The sequence below is a fragment of the Rana temporaria genome, chromosome 8 (assembly GCF_905171775.1).
Source record: "Rana temporaria chromosome 8, aRanTem1.1, whole genome shotgun sequence".
NCBI lineage: Eukaryota > Metazoa > Chordata > Amphibia > Anura > Ranidae > Rana > Rana temporaria.
Window position 1 is genome coordinate 17,304,142 of NC_053496.1, and position 22,664 is coordinate 17,326,805.

Sequence of the window (22,664 nt, forward strand, 5' to 3'; positions counted from 1 at the left end):
GTGTGTTCCCTTTAATAGGGAAACACAATCGATGACGTCACACCTACAGCCACACCCCCCTACAGTTAGAAACACACATGAGGTCACACATAACCCCTTCAGCGCCCCCTGTGGTTAACTCCCAAACTGCACTGGTTTATTGATATAAAAACTTTATCCCAAAAAGAAAAAAAAAGAAAATGTTAGCTGTAACTGCTTTTAAAGTATGGTATTAGCTGTAGTTTGGCTTCAATTAGTTAGTGTATTTAAATCTGCTAGTACATCTAAGGCCCCATACACACTATTAGATTTTCTGCAGATTTTTGTCTTCAGATTTACCATGTAGTGCAAGGGCCTGCCTGATTGCATACAAATTGAAACTCTAAGGCCAGGTTCACGCCTATGAGAATTGAATGTGCGTTTCCCCGCATAGCAGGAGAATGTGACTGGCTCTCTATGGAGCCGGTTCACATATCTCCGCAGCGAGTCCGGTGCAGTGTCCTGAAATCAGACCAGAAACGGTGAACCAGCACGCACCGGACCCCTGCTGTGCGCCCCATTTGGCGACAGTGTGAACCCGGTCTTAAGGTTTAACCTCATATTATATGGTTTTTGGTAAATCCGAAGACAAAAATCTGCAGAAAATCTAATAGTGTGTATGGGGTCTAACACTCCCCTTCCCTCCAGACTGACAATGCTGCTGCCTGCTGTGCCCCTGTTCTCCTTCATCCAGAGTGAGGGCATTCTAATACAAGAGCTGTGTTACTGGCCAGATCACCAGGTGAAAACAGTGGGAGAAAGGCATAAAAAAATGAAAAGGAATGCAGCCACCACATCTAACGATTGGTAAGCTGCAGGACAATACATTTTTGGGTTTAATACCACTTGACGGGACAAATGTTACAACCAGATGTTATATTTGCCCTTTTTTTATGCAGGAATGTCACAGATAATGTTCTGACCCTTATGGATCACACGATGGCGCATAGATTGCAAAGCACACAGAAGATGCTGCCAATGGTGTCGTACCTAAAAGCACACGGTTTTGTCTTGTCTGGTGTCTCTTTAGAACTTTAACGGCCTCAGTAAATTCCCTCCACAGAGTCCAGGCAGAGGACTAGAAGAGTTGGCTTTCTTGTCCATCTAGCCACGTTTCCTCTGTCCATTCACTTGTCCATGCGCCTGCTACAAGCAGCGAGCAATACACTTTTGAAGGCTGCAGGCTCCTAGGGGGTGGGGCTATAAAATGATGTCATACTGACTGAATTTACAAACCGGGGGAAAGGAAAAGCTGGAGAAGGTGGGAAGGAGCTGGAAGGAGATAAGAAGAGTCTGGGAAATGGTGGCACCTGGTGGTTTGTGGTTGGGTACATGTGAGGGTGTTGTACAGAGCAGGGGTAGGATGAATAGGCTGGGATAAATTGTGGCCCGGGACTCGGGGGACAACTGTGAGTATTACAGGCTCTGGCCTCCGAACTCCCTGGGGGCTGCTGCTTCTTCCACTTCGTTCTCCGGTTCTGAAACCAGATCTTGACTTGAGTCTCCGTTAGGTGCAGGGTCAGAGCCAAGCTGAGCCGTTCACACACCGACAAATACCGGCTACTTCGGAAGCGACTTTCCAGGGCCACAAGCTGCTCGTAGGTGAAGGCGGTGCGGGCCCGCCGGGGCTTAGAACTGGCCACAGGGACCTTTGTGCTCTCTAGATTCTCCGTCTTCAGCGACTCTTCTTCCCTGGATTTTGGGTCCAAAGAAGGTCCCGCTTCGTCATCTTCTGGTCCAGATACAATGTCTGTGCTCACATCTGTGAAGGTGCAAAAGAGCAACAATTAGTAAGGATTTCAGGGAAAAAATAAAAATATTAGGGCTTGATAGCTTAGACCAGGGCTCGACAAATCCCGGTCGCCATGGCGACTAGAAATAGCCTCCTGGCGACTTGGCTTGGAAGGTGGGCAAAAAAAACCCTTTTTTTGTGAAGTCCCCAGCTCTTCCTTGTGTGAGCTGGCGCCATCTGGTGGTGGCCGTTGGTATTACAAGTTAAGCATTACAAGTTAAACAGCAATTCTAATGTCATTTTTCACTATTTTCACTGCCATCTTCTTCCCTCTAATTAGAACCCCCAAACATTATATATATTTTTTATCCTAACACCCTAGAGAATAAAATGGCGATCGTTGCAATACTTTCTGTCACGCAGTATTTGCGCAGCGGTCTTACAAGCGCACTTTTTTGGGAAAAAATTACACTTTTTTTAATTAAAAAATAAGACAACAGTAAAGTTATCCCCATTTTTTTTAATATTATGAAAGATAATGTTCCGCTGAGTAAATTAATACCCAACATGTCACGCTTCAAAATTGCGTCCGCTTGGGGAATGCCGACAAACTTTTACCCTTTAAAATCTTCAGTGTGTTGGCATTTCCCTGTTCTGCCTAGTGACAGGACACTGATCTTCTGCTCCCTGTAATCGGGAGCAGTGATCACTGTAGTGTCACTTGTAGCCCAGCCCCCCCACAGTTAAAATCACTCCTAGGACACACTTAACCCCTTCATCGCCCCCCTAGTGTTTAACCCCTTCCCTGCCAGTGTCATTTACACAGTAATCAGTGCATTACTATAGCACTGATCGCTGTATAAATGACAATGGTCCCAGAATAGTGCAGAATCGCAGAAAATCATTGGGCAGCCAAATCCTCCGGGACTGAAGAGGTTAACAATAATGTAAATCTCTGGAAACTGGATAGAATTTGGTAGCATTCTTACCTAAGGAATTTGTCTAAAGCTGGATACACACGTTGGGGCAGATTCTCGTAGATCGCTGCATCTCTGCGGCGGCGTAACGTATCTCATTTACGTTACGCCACCGCAAGTTTTACGGGCAAGTGCTTGATTCACAAAGCACTTGCCTGTAAAGTTGCGGTGGCGTAGCGTAAATCCCCTGGCGCAAGCCCGCCTAATTCAAATGATCCGGGTAGGGGGCGTGGATCATTTAAATTAGGCGCGTTTCCGCGCCGAACGTATTGCGCATGCGCCGTCCCTAAAATTTCCTGACATGCATTGCGCTAAATGACGTCGCAAGAACGTCATTGGTTTCAACGTGAACGTAAATGGCGTCCAGCCCTATTCACGGACGACTTACGCAAACGATGTAAATTTTCAAATTTCGATGCGGGAACTACGGCCATACTTAACATTGACTGCGCCTCATATACCCAGGGGCAACTTTACGCCGCGCAAACCTAACGTAAACGTCGTAACTTCACTGCGTCGACCGCGCGTACGTTCGGGAATTCGCGTATTTTGCTAATTTGCATACTCGATCGGGAAAACGACGGAGGCGACACCTAGCGGCGAAAAAAAAATTGCATTTAAGATCCGACAGCGTAAGAGCCTTACGCCTGTCGGATCTAATGGTTATCTATGCGTAACTGATTCTAAGAATCAGTCGCATAGATACGACGGGCCAGATTAGGACTTATGACGCCGCACATGGCGTTGCGCCGTCGTAAGCCCTTTCAGAATCTGGGCCTAAACAGCCAGTCATCTCGACCCAGGGGTGACATTTAGGGGGGTGTAAAGTTATTCCTTTGCCGTCCCCAGGGTCTGTGCTGCAGCTTATTGCCTCCCCCGGACCCCTACACCTCCGGCGAGGCATTCCTCTCTGCCGCACCCTAGTCCAGCCCCCCCTGCCCTGGGACTACGCCTGTCCCTCTAGCATCGCTCCCAACTGTCCCTGATTTCGAGGGACTGTCCCTGATTTGGAGCAATGTCCCTCTGTCCCTCATTCCTCCTCATTTGTCCCTCATTCTGGTCTGATCTATATAGTTGTATATAAAATACACTTTTTATCTTTCAAAACGTGTTTTCCAGTGCTAAACCTTTCATCCAAATGATAAATTGCTGCATTTGTAAATTTTTAAAGCCAATATAAAGGAATAGTAGTGGTAAAAAAAAAAGTTATTTGTAGATTTATTTAACCTTTTTTTGTTAATTCTCCTTTAAGGGGGTGTGGCAGAGGGGCGTGTCCTATGCCTACATACATTTGCTAGTAGGTGTCCCTCATTCCCATCTCAAAATGTTGGGAGGTATGCTCTGGCACTGCGACCCATGGAACAACGGAGGGGGAGGTGCTCAGAGAAGATTATGACCATGGGAGAGGTGCACTGGCTACTAGCTGACCTCCCGGCGGTGGGGATACCAAGGAGCGGCTGGATCATGGCGGGGGACTGCGGCAATACTGCCCGCCTGGTGCTCGGGAGAGCTGGACGATGAGGCCATGGAGAGGTATGGAGGATAATGGATCCTCCGATTTACATTGTACTGCGTGTGGGGGGTTGGTTTGAGTTGTGCAGGAAGTATGTGTCAGGTAGGTCAGTGTAGGGGTCAGGTAGGTCAGTGCAGGGGCCAGGTAGGTCAGTGCAGGGGCCAGGTAGGTCAGTGTAGGAGCCAGGTAGGTCAGGGTAAGTCAGTTCAAGGGTCGGATAGGTCAGCGCAGGAGTCGGGTAGGTCAGTGCAGGGGTCAGGTAGGTCAGTGCAGGGGTCAGGTAGGTCAGTGTAGGTGTTGGGTAGGTCAGTGGAGGGGCCGGGTAGGTCAGGGTAGGGGTCAGGTAGGTCAGTGTAGGAGCTAGGTAGGTCAGGGTAAGTCAGTTCAGGGGTCGGATAGGTCAGCGCAGGGGTCGGGTAGGTCAGTGCAGGGGTCGGGTAGGTCAGTGTAGGGGTCAGGTAGGTCAGTGTAGGGGTCAGGTAGGTCAGTGTAGGGGTTGGGTAGGTCAGGGTAGGGGCCGGGTAGGTCAGGGTAGGGGTCAGGTAGGTCAGGGTAGGGGCCAGGTAGGTCAGGGTAGGGGCCGGGTAGGTCAGTGTAGGGGCCAGGTAGGTCAGGGTAGGGGTCAGGTAGGTCAGGGTAGAGGCTGGGTAGGTCAGTGTAGGTGTCAGGTAGGTCAGTGTAGGGGTCAGGTAGGTCAGGGTAGGGGTCAGATAGGTCAGTGTAGGGGTCAGGTAGGTCTGTGCAGGGGTCGGGTAGGTCAGTGTAGGGGTCAGGTTGGTCAGTGTAGGGGCCAGGTAGGTCAGTGCAGAGGTCAGGTAGGTCAGTGTAGGGGCATGGTAGGTCAGTGCAGGGGTCAGGTAGGTCAGTGTAGGGGTCAAGTAGGTCAGTGTGGGGGTCGGGTAGGTCAGTGCAAGGTACAGGTAGGTCAGGGTAGAGGCCGGGTAGGTCAGGGTAGGGGTTGGGTAGGTCAGTGCACGGTTCAGGTAGGTCAGTGTAGGGGTTCAGGTAGGCCAGTGTGGTGGTCGGGTAGGGGCCGTGTAAGTCAGTGTAGGGGTCAGGTAGGTCAGTGTATGTTGCACAGTGCATTCTGAGCGAATCTGGCAGAATCTTATGTTTCTGGTCCCTTAGGACTCATTCAGATGGATGATCAGTCCCATCCTATGTACAGAGCCGCTGGTAAGTTTAATTCTGTGTTGGCACTTTGAAATAAATAAGTTGGTTTTGTGTCGCTGTTGGGGCACTCGGGCTGAAAAAGGTTCACCATCCATAGACTATACAATCTGATTGTATGATCTCTGTTTAATATCATTTAGGTTTACCAAAAACGACGTAACAGAACAAACCTAAACAATCCATTCAATGTGCATCAAGTCAGGCAGGCTCTTCCACTACGTAGTATATCTAAAGGAGATTGTACAATCAGATTGTACAGTGTATGGTCACCTTTAGATTTTAGTGGTGCTGCAAGTAAACACAGATCTCAGAACGTCTTGTAGCATTTTGCTGGGACTTGTAGCTCTTCAGTCGTTGGAAAGTCACAGCAATATACAGAATATTCCTCCTAGAACGGTCTTGTATAATAAGACGACGCCGTGACCTGTGTCCCTGACAAATAGGTGACAGGGCAAGCGCAGGCGAGGAGATTTATTAGTCAGGGTTATTAGGGAGAAATTGCTGGCTTTCTAGTCCTGATGAAGTGACCGTCCCGTGATGAGGATCGATAGCTGTCATCTCTGCCATCCAGGGTCTTCTCATCAGACAGGAAGCCTGTGCACAGAGATAGGCAGACACCAGTAATGGGATATTGATCACTGCCAGGGACAGCAAGCCTTACAACTAAACCTACCTGCCCCGGCATCCCACAGGGGCCAGAGCAATTACAGGGGCCCTTCGCCTCCAAGTAATCAGACAGATTTATCTCCGCTTCCGTATCATGGAAATCTAAAAACATGCTTGTCGTCTCCGAGATCCCAAGTTCTGCAGATCTGTCCATGGAAACGATTTTATTCACTTTAATTGTATTTCTTCTTTCCTGCGTGGAAGGTTCACTGTATGCAAACTCTATCAATGAATGCCTTTTATTTACGCCCTTTTGGTCTGTTAAATATGAGAGCGAGAGAGAAGGGGAGAGAGAGAAAGAGAGAAGGGGAGAGAAAGGGAGGGGGAGAGAGAGAGAGAAAGAGAAAGAAAGAGGAGAGAGAGAGAGAAAGGGATGGGGGAGAGAGAGAAAGGGAGGGGGGAGAGAGAGAAAGGGAGGGGGGAGAGAGAGAGAGAAAGGGAGGGGGAGAGAGAGAGAGAGAGAAAGGGAGGGGGAGAGAGAGAGAAAGAGAAGGAGAGAGAGAGAGAAAGAGAGAGAAAGAGAAGGAGAGAGAGAGAAAGAGAGAGAAAGAGAAGGAGAGAGAGAAAGAGAGAGAGTGAAAGGTAGGGGGGGAGAGAGAGAGAAAGGGAGGGGGAGAGAGAGAGAAAGAAAGAAAGAAAGAAAGAAAGAAAGAAAGAAAGAAAGAAAGAAAGAAAGAAAGAAAGAAAGAAAGAAAGAAAGAAAGAAAGAAAGAAAGAAAGAAAGAAAGAGAAGGAGAGATAAAGGGAGGGGAGAGAGAGAGAAAGAGAGGGGAAGAGAGAGAGAGAGAGAGAGAGAGAGGGAAGGAGAAAGAGAGGGAAAGAGAAAGAGAGAGAAAGGGAGGGGGTAGAGAGAGAAAAAGAGAAAGAAAGAAAAATAAGAAAGAGAGAGAGAGAGAAAGGGAGGGGGAGAGAGAGAAAGAAAGAAAGAGAAGGAGAGAGAGAAAGAAAGAGAGAGAAAGGGAGGGGGGAGAGAAAGAGAGAGAGAAAGGGAGGGGAGAGAGCGAGAGAGAGAAAGAAAGAAAAATAAGAAAGAGAGAGAGAAAAAGAGAAAGAGAGAGAAAGAAAGAGAGAGAAGGAGAGAGAGAGAGAGAGAGAGAGAGAGAGAGAGAGAGAGAGAGAGAGAGAGAGAAAGAGAGAGCAAGAGAAAGAGAGAGAGAAAGAGAGAGAGAAAGAGAGAAAGAAAGAGAGAGAAGGAGAGAGAGAGAAGGAGAAAGAGAGAGAAGGAGAGAGAGAGAGAGAGAGAGAGAGAGAGAGAGAGAGAGAGAGAGAGCAAGAGAAAGAGAGAGAGAAAGAGAGAAAGAAAGAGAGAGAAGGAGAGAGAGAGAGAAGGAGAAAGAGAGAGAGAGAGAGAGAGAGAGAGAGAGAGAGAGAGAGAGAGAGAGAAAGGGGGAGAGAGCGAAAGAAAGAAAGAAAGAAAGAAAGAAAGAGAGAAAGAAAGAGAGAAAGAAAGGGAGGGGACATAGAGAGAGAGAGAGAAAGAAAGAGAGAAAGAGCAAGAGAAAGAGAGAGAGATAAAGAAAGAGAGAAAGGGGGAGAGAGAGAAAGAAAGAAAGAAAGAAAGAAAGAAAGAAAGAAAGAAAGAAAGAAAGAAAGAAAGAAAGAAAGAAAGAAAGAGAGAGAGAGATAGAAAGAAAGAGAGAGAGAAAGAAAGAAAGAAAGAAAGAAAGAAAGAAAGAAAGAAAGAAAGAGAGAGAAAGAGAGAGAGAAAGAAAGAAAGAAAAAGGGAGGGGAGAGAGAGAGAAAGAGAGAGAGAGATAGAAAGAAAGAGAGAGAGAGAGAGAGAGAGAGAGAGAGAGAGAGAGAGAGAGGGGGAAGAGAGGGGAGGAGAGAGAGAAAGAAAGAAAGAGAAAGAAAGAAAGAAAGAAAGAAAGAAAGAAAGAAAGAAAGAAAGAAAGAAAGAAAGAGAGAGAGAGAGAGAGAAAGTAGTAAAGAAAGAGAGAGAGAGAAAGAAAGAGAAAGAGAAAGAAAGAAAAAGAAGAAAGAAAGAAAAAGAAGAAAGAAAGAAAAAGAAAAAGAGAGAAAAAGAAAGAGAATGAGAAAAAAAGAAAGAAAGAAAGAGAGAGAGAGAAAGAGAGAGAAAGAAAAAGAAGAATAAAGAAAGAAGAATAAAGAAAGAAAAAGAAGAATAAAGAAAGAAAAAGAGAGAAAGAAAAAGAAAGAAAGAAAAAGAAAGAAACAAAGAAAAAGAAGAAAGAAAAAATAAGAAGGAAGAAAGAGAAAGAAGAGAGAAACAAAAAAATGTGTGGATTGCATACAGAGCCAATCACTTCCTGTGCCCTCTGCCTCTGGACCATAGGCATGCTCACAGGGTGTGCTGGGTGTGCCTGGGCACACCTTAATCACCCTTTGTAAAGAACGTTCTCCCTGTTTTGACCCCTGATATTTCACCAAAGCCCCCTAATGGGGCTCTAAAAAAATAGTAAAAAAATAAATAAAAATAATACAAACTGCTCACACCATCAGTATATATACACACACACACACACATATATGTGTTTGAGCTGTGGGGTGCACACCCTAATGTAATAGGCTGCGCACACCTGTGCTCTGGACTGTTATCAGTTGGCATTGTTCCCTGCTATCTTTGTGGTCTACAAAACACTTCCCCCTGTTATGAAGAAGAGAAGGAGGTGTTATGTAGTCTTAATATACTGTGAGGGAGATTTACTAAAACTGGAGCGCTCAGGATCTGGTGCAGCTGTGCAGAGTAACCAATCAGCTTTTAACTTCAGCTTGTTCAAATAATCTTTGACAATAAAACTTGGAAGCTGATTGGTTTCTATGCAGAGCTGCACCAGATTTTGCACTCTCCAATTTTAGTAAATCAACCCATCTTTGTTCGCCCTGGTTCACATTGGTACGATTTGGCATGCGATTTCCCATGTCAAATCACATGTCAAATCACATGTCAAATCGGTGGCATTTAAGGTGAGAAAACACGAGGGTATACAACCCCTTTAAGTTAATATTAACACCTGCTGCAGTTTTCAACTGCAGTGTATTTTGAGTGGGGTGCAGGAAACACGCAACGGAATTTGGGTTTCCCACACCGTGTTCTGGTGTGGACTGGTCCTTATACCATAAGCTGGAGAAAGGCAACCTGTAACCTTCCATCCGTTGTAGAACTAAAAGGCTCAGAATGCCCTAAAAGATTAACTCTCTCAGTAACAGCAGGTTTCTTCATGTCCAAAAAAATGATACAAAATCAGGAGATCACCTTGGGGTGTCTACTTTTCAAAGAAGGGTCATTTGTGGTTTTTCCATAGTGCAAGTGTAAGGGACACGTTTTTTATCCAGAATTATAAAGCAGAATTGTGTATGTATATATATATATATATATTTTTTTTTTTAATTATTAGTATTGATTATTATTATTTTTGCTATATCATTTTTTATATATAATCTTTGTTACCAAACGCATGAAATAAATATGCTGGGACAGTATTTTCATATATATAGATATAAAATCGTTTTATTATTATTATTACTATTATTATTATATCTAATAATAATATATAATCTTTGTTACCAAACGCATGAAATAAATATGTCGGGACAGTATTTATATATTATACATATAATCTTTTTTAATATTATTATTATTATTATATCTAATAATAATATTATATATTTATTTAAAAATAAATATATATATTTATTTATTTATTTATTATTGTTAATTTTTTTGCTATCATTTTTTATATATAATCTTTGTTGTTACCAAACGCATGAAATAAATATGTCAGGACAGTTTTATATATATATATATATATATATATATATATATATATATATATATATATATATATATATATATATATATATATATATATATACACACATATATATATTCTTTTTATTATTATCTCTAATAATAGTAATAATACTATATATTTATTTAAGAAAAATTATATATATATATATATATATATATATATATATATATATATATATATATATATATATATATATATTCTTTTTATTATTATATCTAAATATATTTTAAAAAAACAATATATATATATATATATATATACATACACAATTCTGCTTTATAATTTTGGATAAAAAACGTGTCCCTTACACTTGCACTATGGAAAAACCACAAATATATATATATATATATATTCTTTTTATTATTATATCTAAATATATTTTAAAAAAACAATATATATATATATATATATACATACACAATTCTGCTTTATAATTTTGGATAAAAAACGTGTCCCTTACACTTGCACTATGGAAAAACCACAAATATATATATATATATTCTTTTTATTATTATATCTAAATATATTTTAAAAAAACAATATATATATATATATATATATTTTTTTTTTTTTAAATACTACCTAACAAAATCTTTAAAAAAAAATAATATAAAACTAATTTGGGTACAGTGTTATATGTTATATGAATAATTGTCAGACAAACCATCACACCACTGAAAACTGGCTGGGTACTAAAGCTCTGTTTCCACTAGTGCGACTTGTCATGCCACTTGGGACACAAAGTCGCATGACAAGTCACAGCCCATTCATTTTCAATGGCACCCATTCCAAACTATGCAACTTAAAGTTGCAGCAGCTTTGAAAAGGTTCCTGCGCTACTTTGATGCAACTTTTGTTGCAAGTTTGATCCAAACACTGTAAAGTTGCATCAAAGTCGTATTCTAAATTGGGGTTACAATAGTGGAACGGTAGCCTAAAGGGGGTATTACAGGAGGGGTTAAAGATAACACGATACTGAAGTTCTATAAAAGTAGAAGAGCAACAAGTTACAAAGTAAGTGTGGGGGTGTGACAGATTGCCATTGGTCAGCCTCCAGCTAAAATGGAGATGAGGAGCCACCAACACACGCTCCTCTCCTCCTCCCGGGCTTTATTGGGATTTCATTTTTTTTTTTTTTTTATATCCAACAAAAGATTTTTATTTTGCATTGGGATTTCATTTTGAAGTGAACTATTTGAGTCTAGGATTGCCATACATCCCTTCTGTGTATAATGCAGAGACCTCGTCTTACCCATTCCTTTGACTATATATACGATAGGCTCATGATGTTGTTTGGGGGTTGATTCATGAAAACTGGAGAGCGCAAAATCTGGTGCAGCTCTGCATAGGAACCAATCAGCTTCCAGGTTTTTATCAAAGCTTAGATGAACAAGCTGAAGTTAGAAGCTGATTGGCTACTGTGCAAAGCTGGACCAGATATTGCACTCTCCAGTTTTAATATATTACCCTCTAATATATTATGTCTACTTCAAGAAGAATAAAAAAAAATTTTAGTAAAAAAAACTGCGTAAAAATGAATCCTATGGGCCAGATTCTCAAAAGAGATACGACGGCGTATCTCCAGATACGCCGTCGTATCTCTGAGTCCGAGCCGTGGTATCTATGCGCCCGATTCTTAGAATCAGTTACGCATAGATTTCTATTAGATCCGACCGGCGTAAAGTCCCTTACGCCGTCGGATCGCAACTACATATTTACGCTGGCCGCTAGGGGCGTGTACGCTGATTTACGCTTAGAAATATGTAAATCAGCTAGATACGCAAATTCACGAACGTACGCCCGGCCGACGCAGTACAGATACGCCGTTTACGTTAGGCTTTTCCCGGCGTAAAGTTACCCCTGCTATATGGTGGCGTAAGTGCGGCGTACCAATGTTAAGTATGGCCGTCGTTCCCGCGACAAAATTTGAAAATTTTACGTCGTTTGCGTAACTCTTCCGTGATTGGGGCTGGACGTAATTTACGTTCACGTCAAAACCAATACGTCCTTGCGGCGTATTAGGAGCAATGCACACTGGGAGATTTCCACGGACGGCGCATGCGCCGTTCGTGAAAAACGTCAATCACGTCGGGTCACAGAACATTTACATAAAACACGCCCCCCTGTTCCACATTTAAATTAGGCGGGCTTACGCCGGCCGATTTACGCTACGCCACCGCAACTTATGGAGCAAGTGCTTGAGAATACAGCACTTGCCCGTCTAAGTTGCGGAGGCGTAACGTAAATAGGTTACGTTACGCCCGCACAAAGTTACGCCAAACTACGAGAATCTGGCCCTAAATTCATATAGGATAAGTTTAAAATCACTCAGCCAATGCACCTTCTATATTTTCATTGGGAAAAAGTTGGTCCATGAACACAAACAATACATTAAACTTGCCTAAAGACACGCAATATTTATTTAGTGGGACGTTATGCTGCCAGGCATTAATAAGGCATCCATTTAAACAATATATTCATCAATACATTGCAAAACATTTTCCTTGCATCCGATTGGGTATTTTTTACAACCTTTACCCCATTGACATCTACTAAGAAAAAAAAAAGCATACAACTGCACTTGCAAAGTGCACCGTCTATTCCGTTTTATGGTCTGGGTCTATGCGTTTTTTCAGTGCATTTCCAGTTTTGCAGAAACACACTACAGTCCATATATCATGGTTTCCTATGGGTCACGTTCACATCTGTGCGTTTTATGGAAAGGGACGGGAATTTTCTTCTGGTTTTTGGTCCCATAGACTTTAATGGATCAAAAACGTGTATTGAAAAACGCAAAAATGCACCCGGAATATACAAACTGCAACCTGCATAGGTGTGAACCAGGCCTTAGGAAAATGACCCCAGTGTGTTTTTGATATAAAAAGGGATGTGGTGCTTATGATCGCCCACCAATCCAATTTAAATGGTACATCTGCATAAGTGCTAGTTCACACCAGATGCAGTTCCATGCGATTTTTTTTTCTGCACTAAAGATGCATGCACAGTGTTTTCCATGTATTCCAATGGCTCTAGTTCACACCATGTATTCTGTTTCTGCACCGGAAACTGACTGCGTGATGTGAACTAGAGCCATTGGAATACATGGAAAACACTGTGCATGCATCTTTAGTGCAGAAAAAAAAGCGCACGGAACTGCATTTGGTGTGAACTAGCACTAAAGGAAAAAAAAAAAAAAAAGTATCACACCCCAAAAAAGGTACCACTGATGTCTAAATTGCTTATAATGAACATTTGAGCGACTTGTTATCTCACCTATTTCCTTCTCGGACTCTCTGGAACTCTCACTTGTTGGTCTCTTGTCTCCAACTTGATTGAGAATGTCCACAATGGAGAAAGGAGTGTGGAGATGTTTCCGATTACTGGGAAGTTTTTCTTCTGAGCTATCGCAGTTCAGCATGCCCATGGTGATGATCCAACTGGAACTTGCCAAATGCCAAGCACTGAAGTCCTGGAGTCCTACTTGGATATCCTGGGAATCTGATGATGAAGAATATGGACTTGGGTAGATCCGAGTCCCGTCAGGGGTTCTGCTGATCCCTCCGGTGCCCTCAGTGCCTGATCCCTCAGTATCTGATCCCTCCTGTGCCCTCAGCATCTGATCCCTCTGGTGCCCTCAGTATCTGATCCCTCCGGTGCCCTCAGTGCCTGATCCCTCCGGTGCCCTCAGTGTCTGATCCCTCCGGTGCCCTCAGTGCCTGATCCCTCCGGTGCCCTCAGTGCCTGATCCCTCCGGTGCCCTCAGTGTCTGATCCCTCCGGTGCCCTCAGTGTCTGATCCTTCCGGTGCCCTCAGTGCCTGATCCCTCCGGTGCCCTCAGTGTCTGATCCCTCTCCGGTGCCCTCAGTGTCTGATCCTTCCGGTGCCCTCAGTGCCTGATCCCTCCGGTGCCCTCAGTGTCTGATCCCTCCGGTGCCCTCAGTGTCTGATCCCCCTCTGGTGCCCTCAGTGTCTGATCCCCCACTGGTGCCCTTAGTGTCTGATCCCTCTCCGGTGCCCTCAGTGTCTGACTATCTCTGATGACAGGTGTCTATGTTCATCTCTGCTTTAATGGGCATCCCATAGAGGAGGAGACACAGCAAGCAGCCACGAGACAGAGGGGAGGAGATGACACTAAACTGGAAAAGGGACAAGACAAGGAGGCGGAGGAGAGAAGTCTATTTATCTTGGGTACCCAGTCCATTTTATTTGTCCTTGGTGTCCTGCTATTGTACTCTTTCATTGCCACAATTACCGTGCATTGACACTACCCCATCCTGTAATGCAGCTCTTTCATCTCACATCTGCCCCCCATCTCAATCATCCATTTAATTCCTCATCCATTTGGTCTTAATCTCTAAATTAGTGATGCTTGGTTAGCTATAATGTGAATTCCAAGGTTTGGATTAAACCAAAGACATCAACTCATCATTGTTCTCCCAGGTTTAGATTATTGTGGGCTCTATGGGATTCCCAATATAAAGCGTGCTGGGATCGTTTTCGGAGAAGGATCGACCCCGGAGGAGTTAAACAGATGCAGAAAATTGAATTAAACGTTCTACAAAATTACATACAAAAGTATGTTGTATGAAGATGACTATATTCATCTCGTTTATTTTCCTCTTTTTTTTTTATAACAAGGTTTTTGTAGAACTGGATGAAGCCCCTCACACATCACAATCATCATTTAAAGAGTTTGCAAAGGTAATTTTTTTTCAAAATAAAATAACAAACATCTTATACTTACCTGCCCCGAACCTCCTCTTCTTGGGCCCCCCCCCCCGCAGGCGATCTTGGCTCCTCCTCTTCCTTCTGTGCCCCATATCAAGCCTCTTGCTATAGGGGCACACCTGTCGGCATCTATTAGACTAGCCACTTCAGCCCCGGACAATTTAGCTTTACACTTTTTACGATTCGGCACTGCGACACCTTAACTACTTGCCGACCAGCCGCCGCAGTTATACGGCGGCAGGTCGGCTCCCCTGCACAAGAGCCCGTAGGTATACGTCGGCTCTGTAGGCGGCCCTGACTCCTGTGCGCGTGCCCGCCGGGCGCGATCGCCGCCGGGCACCCGCGATTGCTCGTTACAGAGCGAGGACCGGGAGCTGTGGGCCAGATTCACATACATTTCCGCTACGCAGCGGCGGCGTAACGTAATCCATTTACGTTACACCGCCGCAAGTTTGCAGCGTAAGTGCCTGATTCACAAAGCACTTACCTGTAAACTTGCGGCGGTGTAACGTAAATGCGCTCGGCGCAAGCCCGCCCAATTCAAATGGGGCGGGCACCATTTAAATTAGGCGCGTTCCCGCACCGAGCGTACTGCGCATGCTCCGTCGGGTAAAATACCCGACGTGCATTGCGCTAAATGACGTCGCAAGGACGTCATTGGTTTCGGCGTTAACGTAAATGGCGTCCAGCGCCATTCACGGACGACTTACGCAAACGACGTGATGTTTTAAATTTTGACGCGGGAACGACGGCCATACTTAACATGGCTTAGAACACCTAGGGCTCAGCCCTAATTTTACAACGCGTATCTCGACGGAAACGACGTAAAGTTAGAACGACGGGTAACGCGGACGTTCGGGGATCGCCGTAACTAGTCATTTGCATATTCTACGCCGACCGCAATGGTCTCGCCACCTAGCGGCCGGCATAGAATTGCATCCTAAGATCCGACAGTGTAAGTCAATTACACCTGTCGGATCTTAGGGCTGGCTATGCGTAACTGATTCTATGAATCAGCCGCATAGTTAGGACGGGCGGATCACAGAGATACGACGGCGTATCAGGAGATACGCCGTCGTATCTCTTTTGTGAATCTGGCCCTGTGTGTGTAAACACACAGCTTCCGGTCCTGTCAGGGGAGAAATGCCTGACCGTCTGTTCATACAATGTATGAACAGGGATCAGTCATTTCCCCTAGTGAGGCCACCCCCCTACAGTTAGAACACACCCAGGGACATACTTAACCCCTTCCCCGCCCCCTAGTGTTAACCCCTTCCCTGCCAGTGGCATTTTTATAGTAATCCAATGCATTTTTAGAGCACTGATCGCTATAAAAATGCCAATGGTCCCAAAAATGTGTCAAAAGTGTCCGCCATAATGTCGCAGTACCGAAAAAAAAATCGCTGATCGCCGCCATTACTAGTAAAAAAAAAAAAATATTAATAAAAATGCCATAAAACTACCTCCTATTTTGTAAACGCTATAACTTTTACGCAAACCAATCAATAAACGTTTATTGCGATTTTTTTTGGCGAAAAATATGTAGAAGAATACGTATCGGCCTAAACTGAGGAAAAAATTATTTTTTATATATTTTTGGGGGATATTTATTATAGCAAAAAGTAAAACATTTTCATTTTTATTAAAATTGTCGCTATAATTTTGTTTATAGCGCAAAAAATAAAAACCGCAGAGGTGATCAAATACCACCAAAAGAAAGCTCTATTTGTGGGGAAAAAAAGGACGACAATTTTGTTTGGGAGCCACGTCGCACGACCGTGCAATTGTCAGTTAAAGCGACGCAGAGCCGAATCGCAAAAAGTGCTCTGGTCTTTGACCAGCAATATGGTCCGGGGGTTAAGTGGTTAACTGACAATTGCGTGGTCGTGCGACGTGGCTCCCAAACAAAATTGCTGTCCTTTTTTTCCCCACAAATAGAGCTTTCTTTTGGTGGTATTTGATCACCTCTGCGGTTTTTATTTTTTTGTGCTATAAACAAAACTTTTTGCTATAATAAATATCCCCAAAAAATCTATAAAAAAAAAAACATTTTTTTTCCCCCACAGTTTAGGCCGATACGTATTCTTCTATATATTTTTGGTAAAAAAAAAATCACAATAAGCATTTATTGATTGGTTTGCACAAAAGTAATACCATCTACAAAATAGGGGATAGTTTTATGGCATTTTTATTATTTATTTTTTTACTTGTTATGGCGGCGATCAGCGATTTTTTTTTTTTTTATCGCGACTGTGACATTATGGCGGACACATCGGACACTTTTGACACATTTGTGGGACCATTCACATTTATACAGCGATCAGTGCTATGGTTGGTATTAGAATTGGAGAGAGCTGGTAATGGGGAGGAACTGGAATTGGAGAGAGCCAGTATTGGAATTGGAGAGGAGCTGGCATTGGAATGGTATTAGAATTGGAGAGAGCCAGTAATGGAATTGGAAAGAGCTGGTACTGAAATTGGAGAGAGCTGGTATTGGAATGGTATTGGAATTGGAGAGAGCTGGTATTGGAATGGTATTGGAATTGGAGAGAGCTGGTATTGGAATGGTATTGGAATTGGAGAGAGCTGGTATTGGAATGGTATTGGAATTGGAGAGAGCCGGTATTGGAATGGTATTGGAATTGGAGAGAGCTGGTATTGGAATGGTATTGGAATTGGAGAGAGCTGGTATTGGAATTGGAGAGAGCCGGTATTGGAATTGGAGAGAGCCGGTATTGGAATGGTATTGGAATTGGAGAGAGCTGGTATTGGAATTAGAGAGAGTTGGTATTGGAATGGTATTGGAATTGGAGAGAGCTGGTATTGGAATGGTATTGGAATTGGGGAGAGTTGGTATTGGAATGGTATTGGAATTGGAGAGAGCCAGTATTGGAATGGTATTGGAATTGGAGAGAGCTGGTATTGGAATTGGGGAGAGTTGGTATTGGAATGGTATTGGAATTGGAGAGAGCTAGTATTGGAATTGGAGAGAGCCGGTATTGGAATGGTATTGGAATTGAAGAGAGCCGGTATTGGAATTGGAGAGAGCCGGTATTGGAATTGGAGAGAGCCGGTATTGGAATTGGAGAGAGCCGGTATTGGAATGGTATTGGAATTGGAGAGAGCCGGTATTGGAATGGTATTGGAATTGGAGAGAGCTAGTATTGGAATGGTATTGGAATTTGAGAGAGCCGGTATTGGAATTGGAGAGAGCCGGTATTGGAATGGTATTGGAATTGGAGAGAGCCAGTATTGGAATGGTATTGGAATTGGAGAGAGCCGGTATTGGAATTGGAGAGAGCCGGTATTGAATTGGTATTGGAATTGGAGAGAGGTGGTATTGGAATTGGGGAGAGTTGGTATTGGAATGGTATTGGAATTGGAGAGAGCTGGTATTGGAATGGTATTGGAATTGGAGAGAGCTGGTATTGGAATTGGAGAGAGCCGGTATTGGAATGGTATTGGAATTGAAGAGAGCCGGTATTGGAATGGTATTGGAATTGGAGAGAGCTGGTATTGGAATGGTATTGGAATTGGAGAGAGCCAGTATTGGAATGGTATTGGAATTGGAGAGAGCCGGTATTGGAATTGGAGAGAGCCGGTATTAGAATGGTATTGGAATTGGAGAGAGCTGGTATTGGAATTGGGGAGAGTTGGTATTGGAATGGTATTGGAATTGGAGAGAGCTGGTATTGGAATGGTATTGGAATTGGAGAGAGACAGTATTGGAATGGTATTGGAATTGGAGAGAGCTGGTATTGGAATTGGGGCGAGTTGGTATTGGAATGGTATTGGAATTGGAGAGAGCTGGTATTGGAATGGTATTGGAATTGGAGAGAGCTGGTATTGGAATTGGAGAGAGCCGGTATTGGAATGGTATTGGAATTGAAGAGAGCAGGTATTGGAATGGTATTGGAATTGGAGAGAGACGGTATTGGAATGGTATTGGAATTGGAGAGAGCCGGTATTGGAATGGTATTGGAATTGGAGAGAGCCGGTATTGGAATGGTATTGGAATTGGAGAGAGCTGGTATTGGAATTGGAGAGAGCTGGTATTGGAATTGGAGAGAGCTGGTATTGGAATGGTATTGGAATTGGAGAGAGCTGGTATTGGAATGGTATTGGAATTGGAGAGAGCTGGTATTGGAATTGGAGAAAGCTGGTATTGGAATTGGAGAGAGCCGGTATTGGAATTGGAGAGAGCCAGTATTGGAATGGCATTGGAATTGGAGAGAGCCGGTATTGGAATGGTATTGGAATTGGAGAGAGCTGGTATTGGAATGGTATTGGAATTGGAGAGAGCCGGTATTGGAATGGTATTGGAATTGGAGAGAACCGGTATTGGAATGGTATTGGAATTGGAGAGAGACAGTATTGGAATGGTATTGGAATTGGAGAGAGCTGGTATTGGAATGGTATTGGAATTGGAGAGAGCTGGTATTGGAATGGTATTGGAATTGGAGAGAGCCGGTATTGGAATGGTATTGGTATTGGAGAGAGCCGGTATTGGAATTGGAGAGAGCTGGTATTGGAATTGGAGAGAGTCGGTATTGGAATGGTATTGGAATTGGAGAGAGCCGGTATTGGAATGGTATTGGAATTGGAGAGAGCCGGTATTGGAATTGGAGAGAGCTGGTATTGGCATTGGAGAGAGCCGGTATTGGCATGGTATTGGTATTGGAGAGAGCCGGTATTGGAATGGTATTGGAATTGGAGAGAGCCGGTATTGGAATGGTATTGGAATTGGAGAGAGCCGGTATTGGAATTGGAGAGAGCCGGTATTGGAATGGTATTGGAATTGGAGAGAGCCGGTATTGGAATGGTATTGGTATTGGAGAGAGCCGGTATTGGAATGGTATTGGAATTGGAGAGAGCTGGTAACACAAGTGGTAGAGATCTCTCTATCTGTGTACAGCTGTCATCTCTGCAGTCCCTCATATTATCCAGATGACATCCACCCAAAACTGAAGCATCAGTTTCTACGAACACAATAATTCTTCCAAAGCATGCCAGACAATAAAAGAATCAGCCTGGTAAATATCAGTGAAAACCAACTTATCATAGCCCAGATCCGTCATATCCCTACTTCGCCTATCCTGGGAAGGGGGGTAGATAAAGGAATCATTCTTTAAAATGATCAATCTGCCTGTGAGGTGTACTAATCTCTCCATTATCATTGGTCCATAATCGCATTCCTATTCATGATCCAATAATATCCAGAATTCTTCAAGGTCTTACAAATGTCTTCCTAAAGCACAATGATATTTTTCCTGCGTCATGAAACATTTCAGAACAGGGTCTGATTTATATTTCTTCCCGAGTCGAAGTGATTATCTGCCCGTGTACCGTCATATATATTCTGTTCCCGTGCCACCTTTAAATTGCTTTGATCCTGGGTGTGTTTCACCCCCGACCTGTCCTGATGACTCCGGCAAGCTGAAATCGATATTCTCAGCGTGTGGCGAGCTCTGATAAGAGAGCGCAGGACGCGGCTCGGCCTTCGGAGAGGTGATTGGCCTGGATTTCTTATTAGACATCATGTACATCAGCTGATACTGGAGCTCGTACCTACGTGAAGAACACATCAACACTTTTCACAATGATGAACCCCCCTATCAGTCACATGTCTATCTTAGGAACCTTCACTTTCCCGGCACGCTGAGGCGATTGTGACAAATATAATCAACCAGTTAAGTCCAAACTTTTAAGTATAAAGGCTGCTTATTATATTTTACAGATTATCATGGGCTGAAAAAAAAATCCCCATCGATGTCCTCCTTACATCTGGGTCCCCATCAGAGTCCCCCCATTACAGCTAGGCCCCCATCAGAGTCTACCCTTACACTAGGGTCCCCATCAGAGTCCCCCCATTACAGCTAGGCCCCCATCAGAGTCCACCCTTAGGCCCCGTACACACGGCCGAGGAACTCGACGTGCCAAACACATCGAGTTCCTCGGCCAGTTCAGCCCTGAAGCCGCCGAGGACCTCGGCGGGCCTAGTTCTCCCATAGAACAACGAGGAAATAGAGAACATGTTCTCTATTTCCTCGCCGAGCTCCTCGTCGGCTTCCTCGGCCGAAAGTGTACACACGGCCGGGTTTCTCGGCAGAATTCAGCCAGAAACTCGGTCGGAAGCTGAATTCTGCCGAGGAAACTGGTCGTGTGTACGGGGCCTTACACTAGGGTCCCCATCAGAGTCCCCCCATTACAGCTAGGCCCCCATCAGAGTCCACCCTTACACTAGGGTCCCTATCAGAGTCCCCCCATTACAGCTGGGCCCCCATCAGAGTCCACCCTTACATTAGGGTCCCCATCAGAGTCCCCCCATTACATTAGAGTCCCCATCAGAGTCCCCTTAACCACTTCAGCCCCGGAAAAATTTACCCCCTTCCTGACCAGAGCACTTTTTGCGATTCGGCACTGCGTCGCTTTAACCGACAATTGCGCGGTCATGCGACGTGGCTCCCAAACAAAATTGGCGCTCTTTTTTTCCCCACACATAGAGCTTTCTTTTGGTGGTATTTGATCACCTCTGCGGGTTTTATTTTTTGCGCTATAAACAAAAAAAAGAGCGACTGTTTTGAAAAAAAAAAGCAATATTTTTTACTTTCCGCTATAATAAATATCCCCAAAAATAGATATATACTCGCGTCACGAGTAGCTGAAAGAAGCCGAGCGTCGGTGCGGCTCTATACGGCGCCAGCGCACCAACGTTCGGCTACTTTCGGAAAATTGTGACGCGATGGATGCGACCGTCGGAAGCCTGTCGGAAGACTGTCAATCAAATAGGAACGCCTAGTCCCTCAGCCCATACCCGGAAGCGGCGGAGAAGATCGCTCTCTAAAACGGTAAGTACTGCTTTGTTTTTAAAAAAACTACCTGATTCCCCTTCACAAAATGAGCCTCAATCTAATGTTAAAAATTAACATTTCCGGGTTAACCTCCACTTTAAGTATGGCCGTCGTTCCCGCGTTTATTTTGAATTTTTTTTTTTTGCGCAAGTCGTCCGTGAATCGGGATGGACGTAATTCACATCTAAGTTAAAAAAAATGATGTCCTTGCGACGTCATTTAGCGCAATGCACGGCGGGAAATTTAGGGACGGCGCATGCGCAGTTCGTTCAGCGCGGGGACGCGCTTCATTTAAAATGAAACACGCCCCCCTACTCGCCGATTTGAATTAGGCGCCCTTACGCCGCAAGAGATACACTATGCCGCCGTAACTTACGGCGCAAATTCTTTCTGGATTCGAAGAGACAAAAAGTAAGTTACAGCGGCGTAGCGTATCTCCCATACGCTGCGCCGGTGCAGATCTCTGTGGATCTGCCCCCTAGTGTTTAGAGTAGACATTACCTGGATGAACTTATGTATAGGTCCCCCCTCCGTCCATCTCTGAATACAGCCATCGCCTCTATTTACGTTCTTCTTCAAGATCTCTGCTTTTATAGAAGGTGCGCCGGACATATTACTCTGCAAATGAGAATAGATAGCAACATGAGCCATGCTAATCACTGGATGGGAACATCAAGGTGACTCATTAGTATCGGCAATAAAACAGCTTGAGCATATTACCCACTAACTACAATCAACCGAGCATCGAAAATCAGTCCTAATGAGGAAATACTCTGGAAAAACATATAAACATACCATATAAAAAATAAATCGGCAAATAAATCAAAATGTCTGTACAATGTTATTAACCACTTCCGCCCCAGAGGATTTAGCTGCCAAACGACCGGGCCACTTTTTGCGATTCGGCACTGCGTCGCTGTAACTGACAATTGCGCGGTCGTGCGACGTGGCTCCCAAACAAAATTGGCGTCCTTTTTTTCCCACAAATAGAGCTTACTTTTTGTTGTATTTGATCACCTCTGCGGTTTTAATTTTTTGTGCTATAAACAAAAACAAAAAAAAAGCGTTCATTTTGAAAAAAAAAAAAAAAAAGTAATATTTTTTTACTTTTTGCTATAATAAATATCCCCAAAAAATACATAAAAAAAAAAATGTTTTCCTCAGTTTAGGCCGATACCTATTCTTCTACATATTTTTGGTAAAAAAAAAAAAGAACGCAATAAGCGTTAA

At 43.9% G+C, this 22,664-nt stretch overlaps 1 protein-coding gene across 1 annotated transcript; it reads right to left on the bottom strand.

Moving 5' to 3' along the window:
• Window positions 1-860: 860 nt before the first annotated feature.
• On the bottom strand, window positions 861-13,417 carry NKX1-2 (NK1 homeobox 2). The gene is made up of 2 exons (XM_040322108.1): window positions 13,129-13,417; window positions 861-1,780 (listed from the first exon to the last, which is right to left on the bottom strand). The coding sequence occupies exons 1-2, from the start codon at window positions 13,277-13,279 to the stop codon at window positions 1,206-1,208; spliced, it is 726 nt and encodes a 241-aa protein (XP_040178042.1). The 5' UTR covers window positions 13,280-13,417; the 3' UTR covers window positions 861-1,205.
• Between the last annotated feature and the right edge of the window lie 9,247 nt (window positions 13,418-22,664).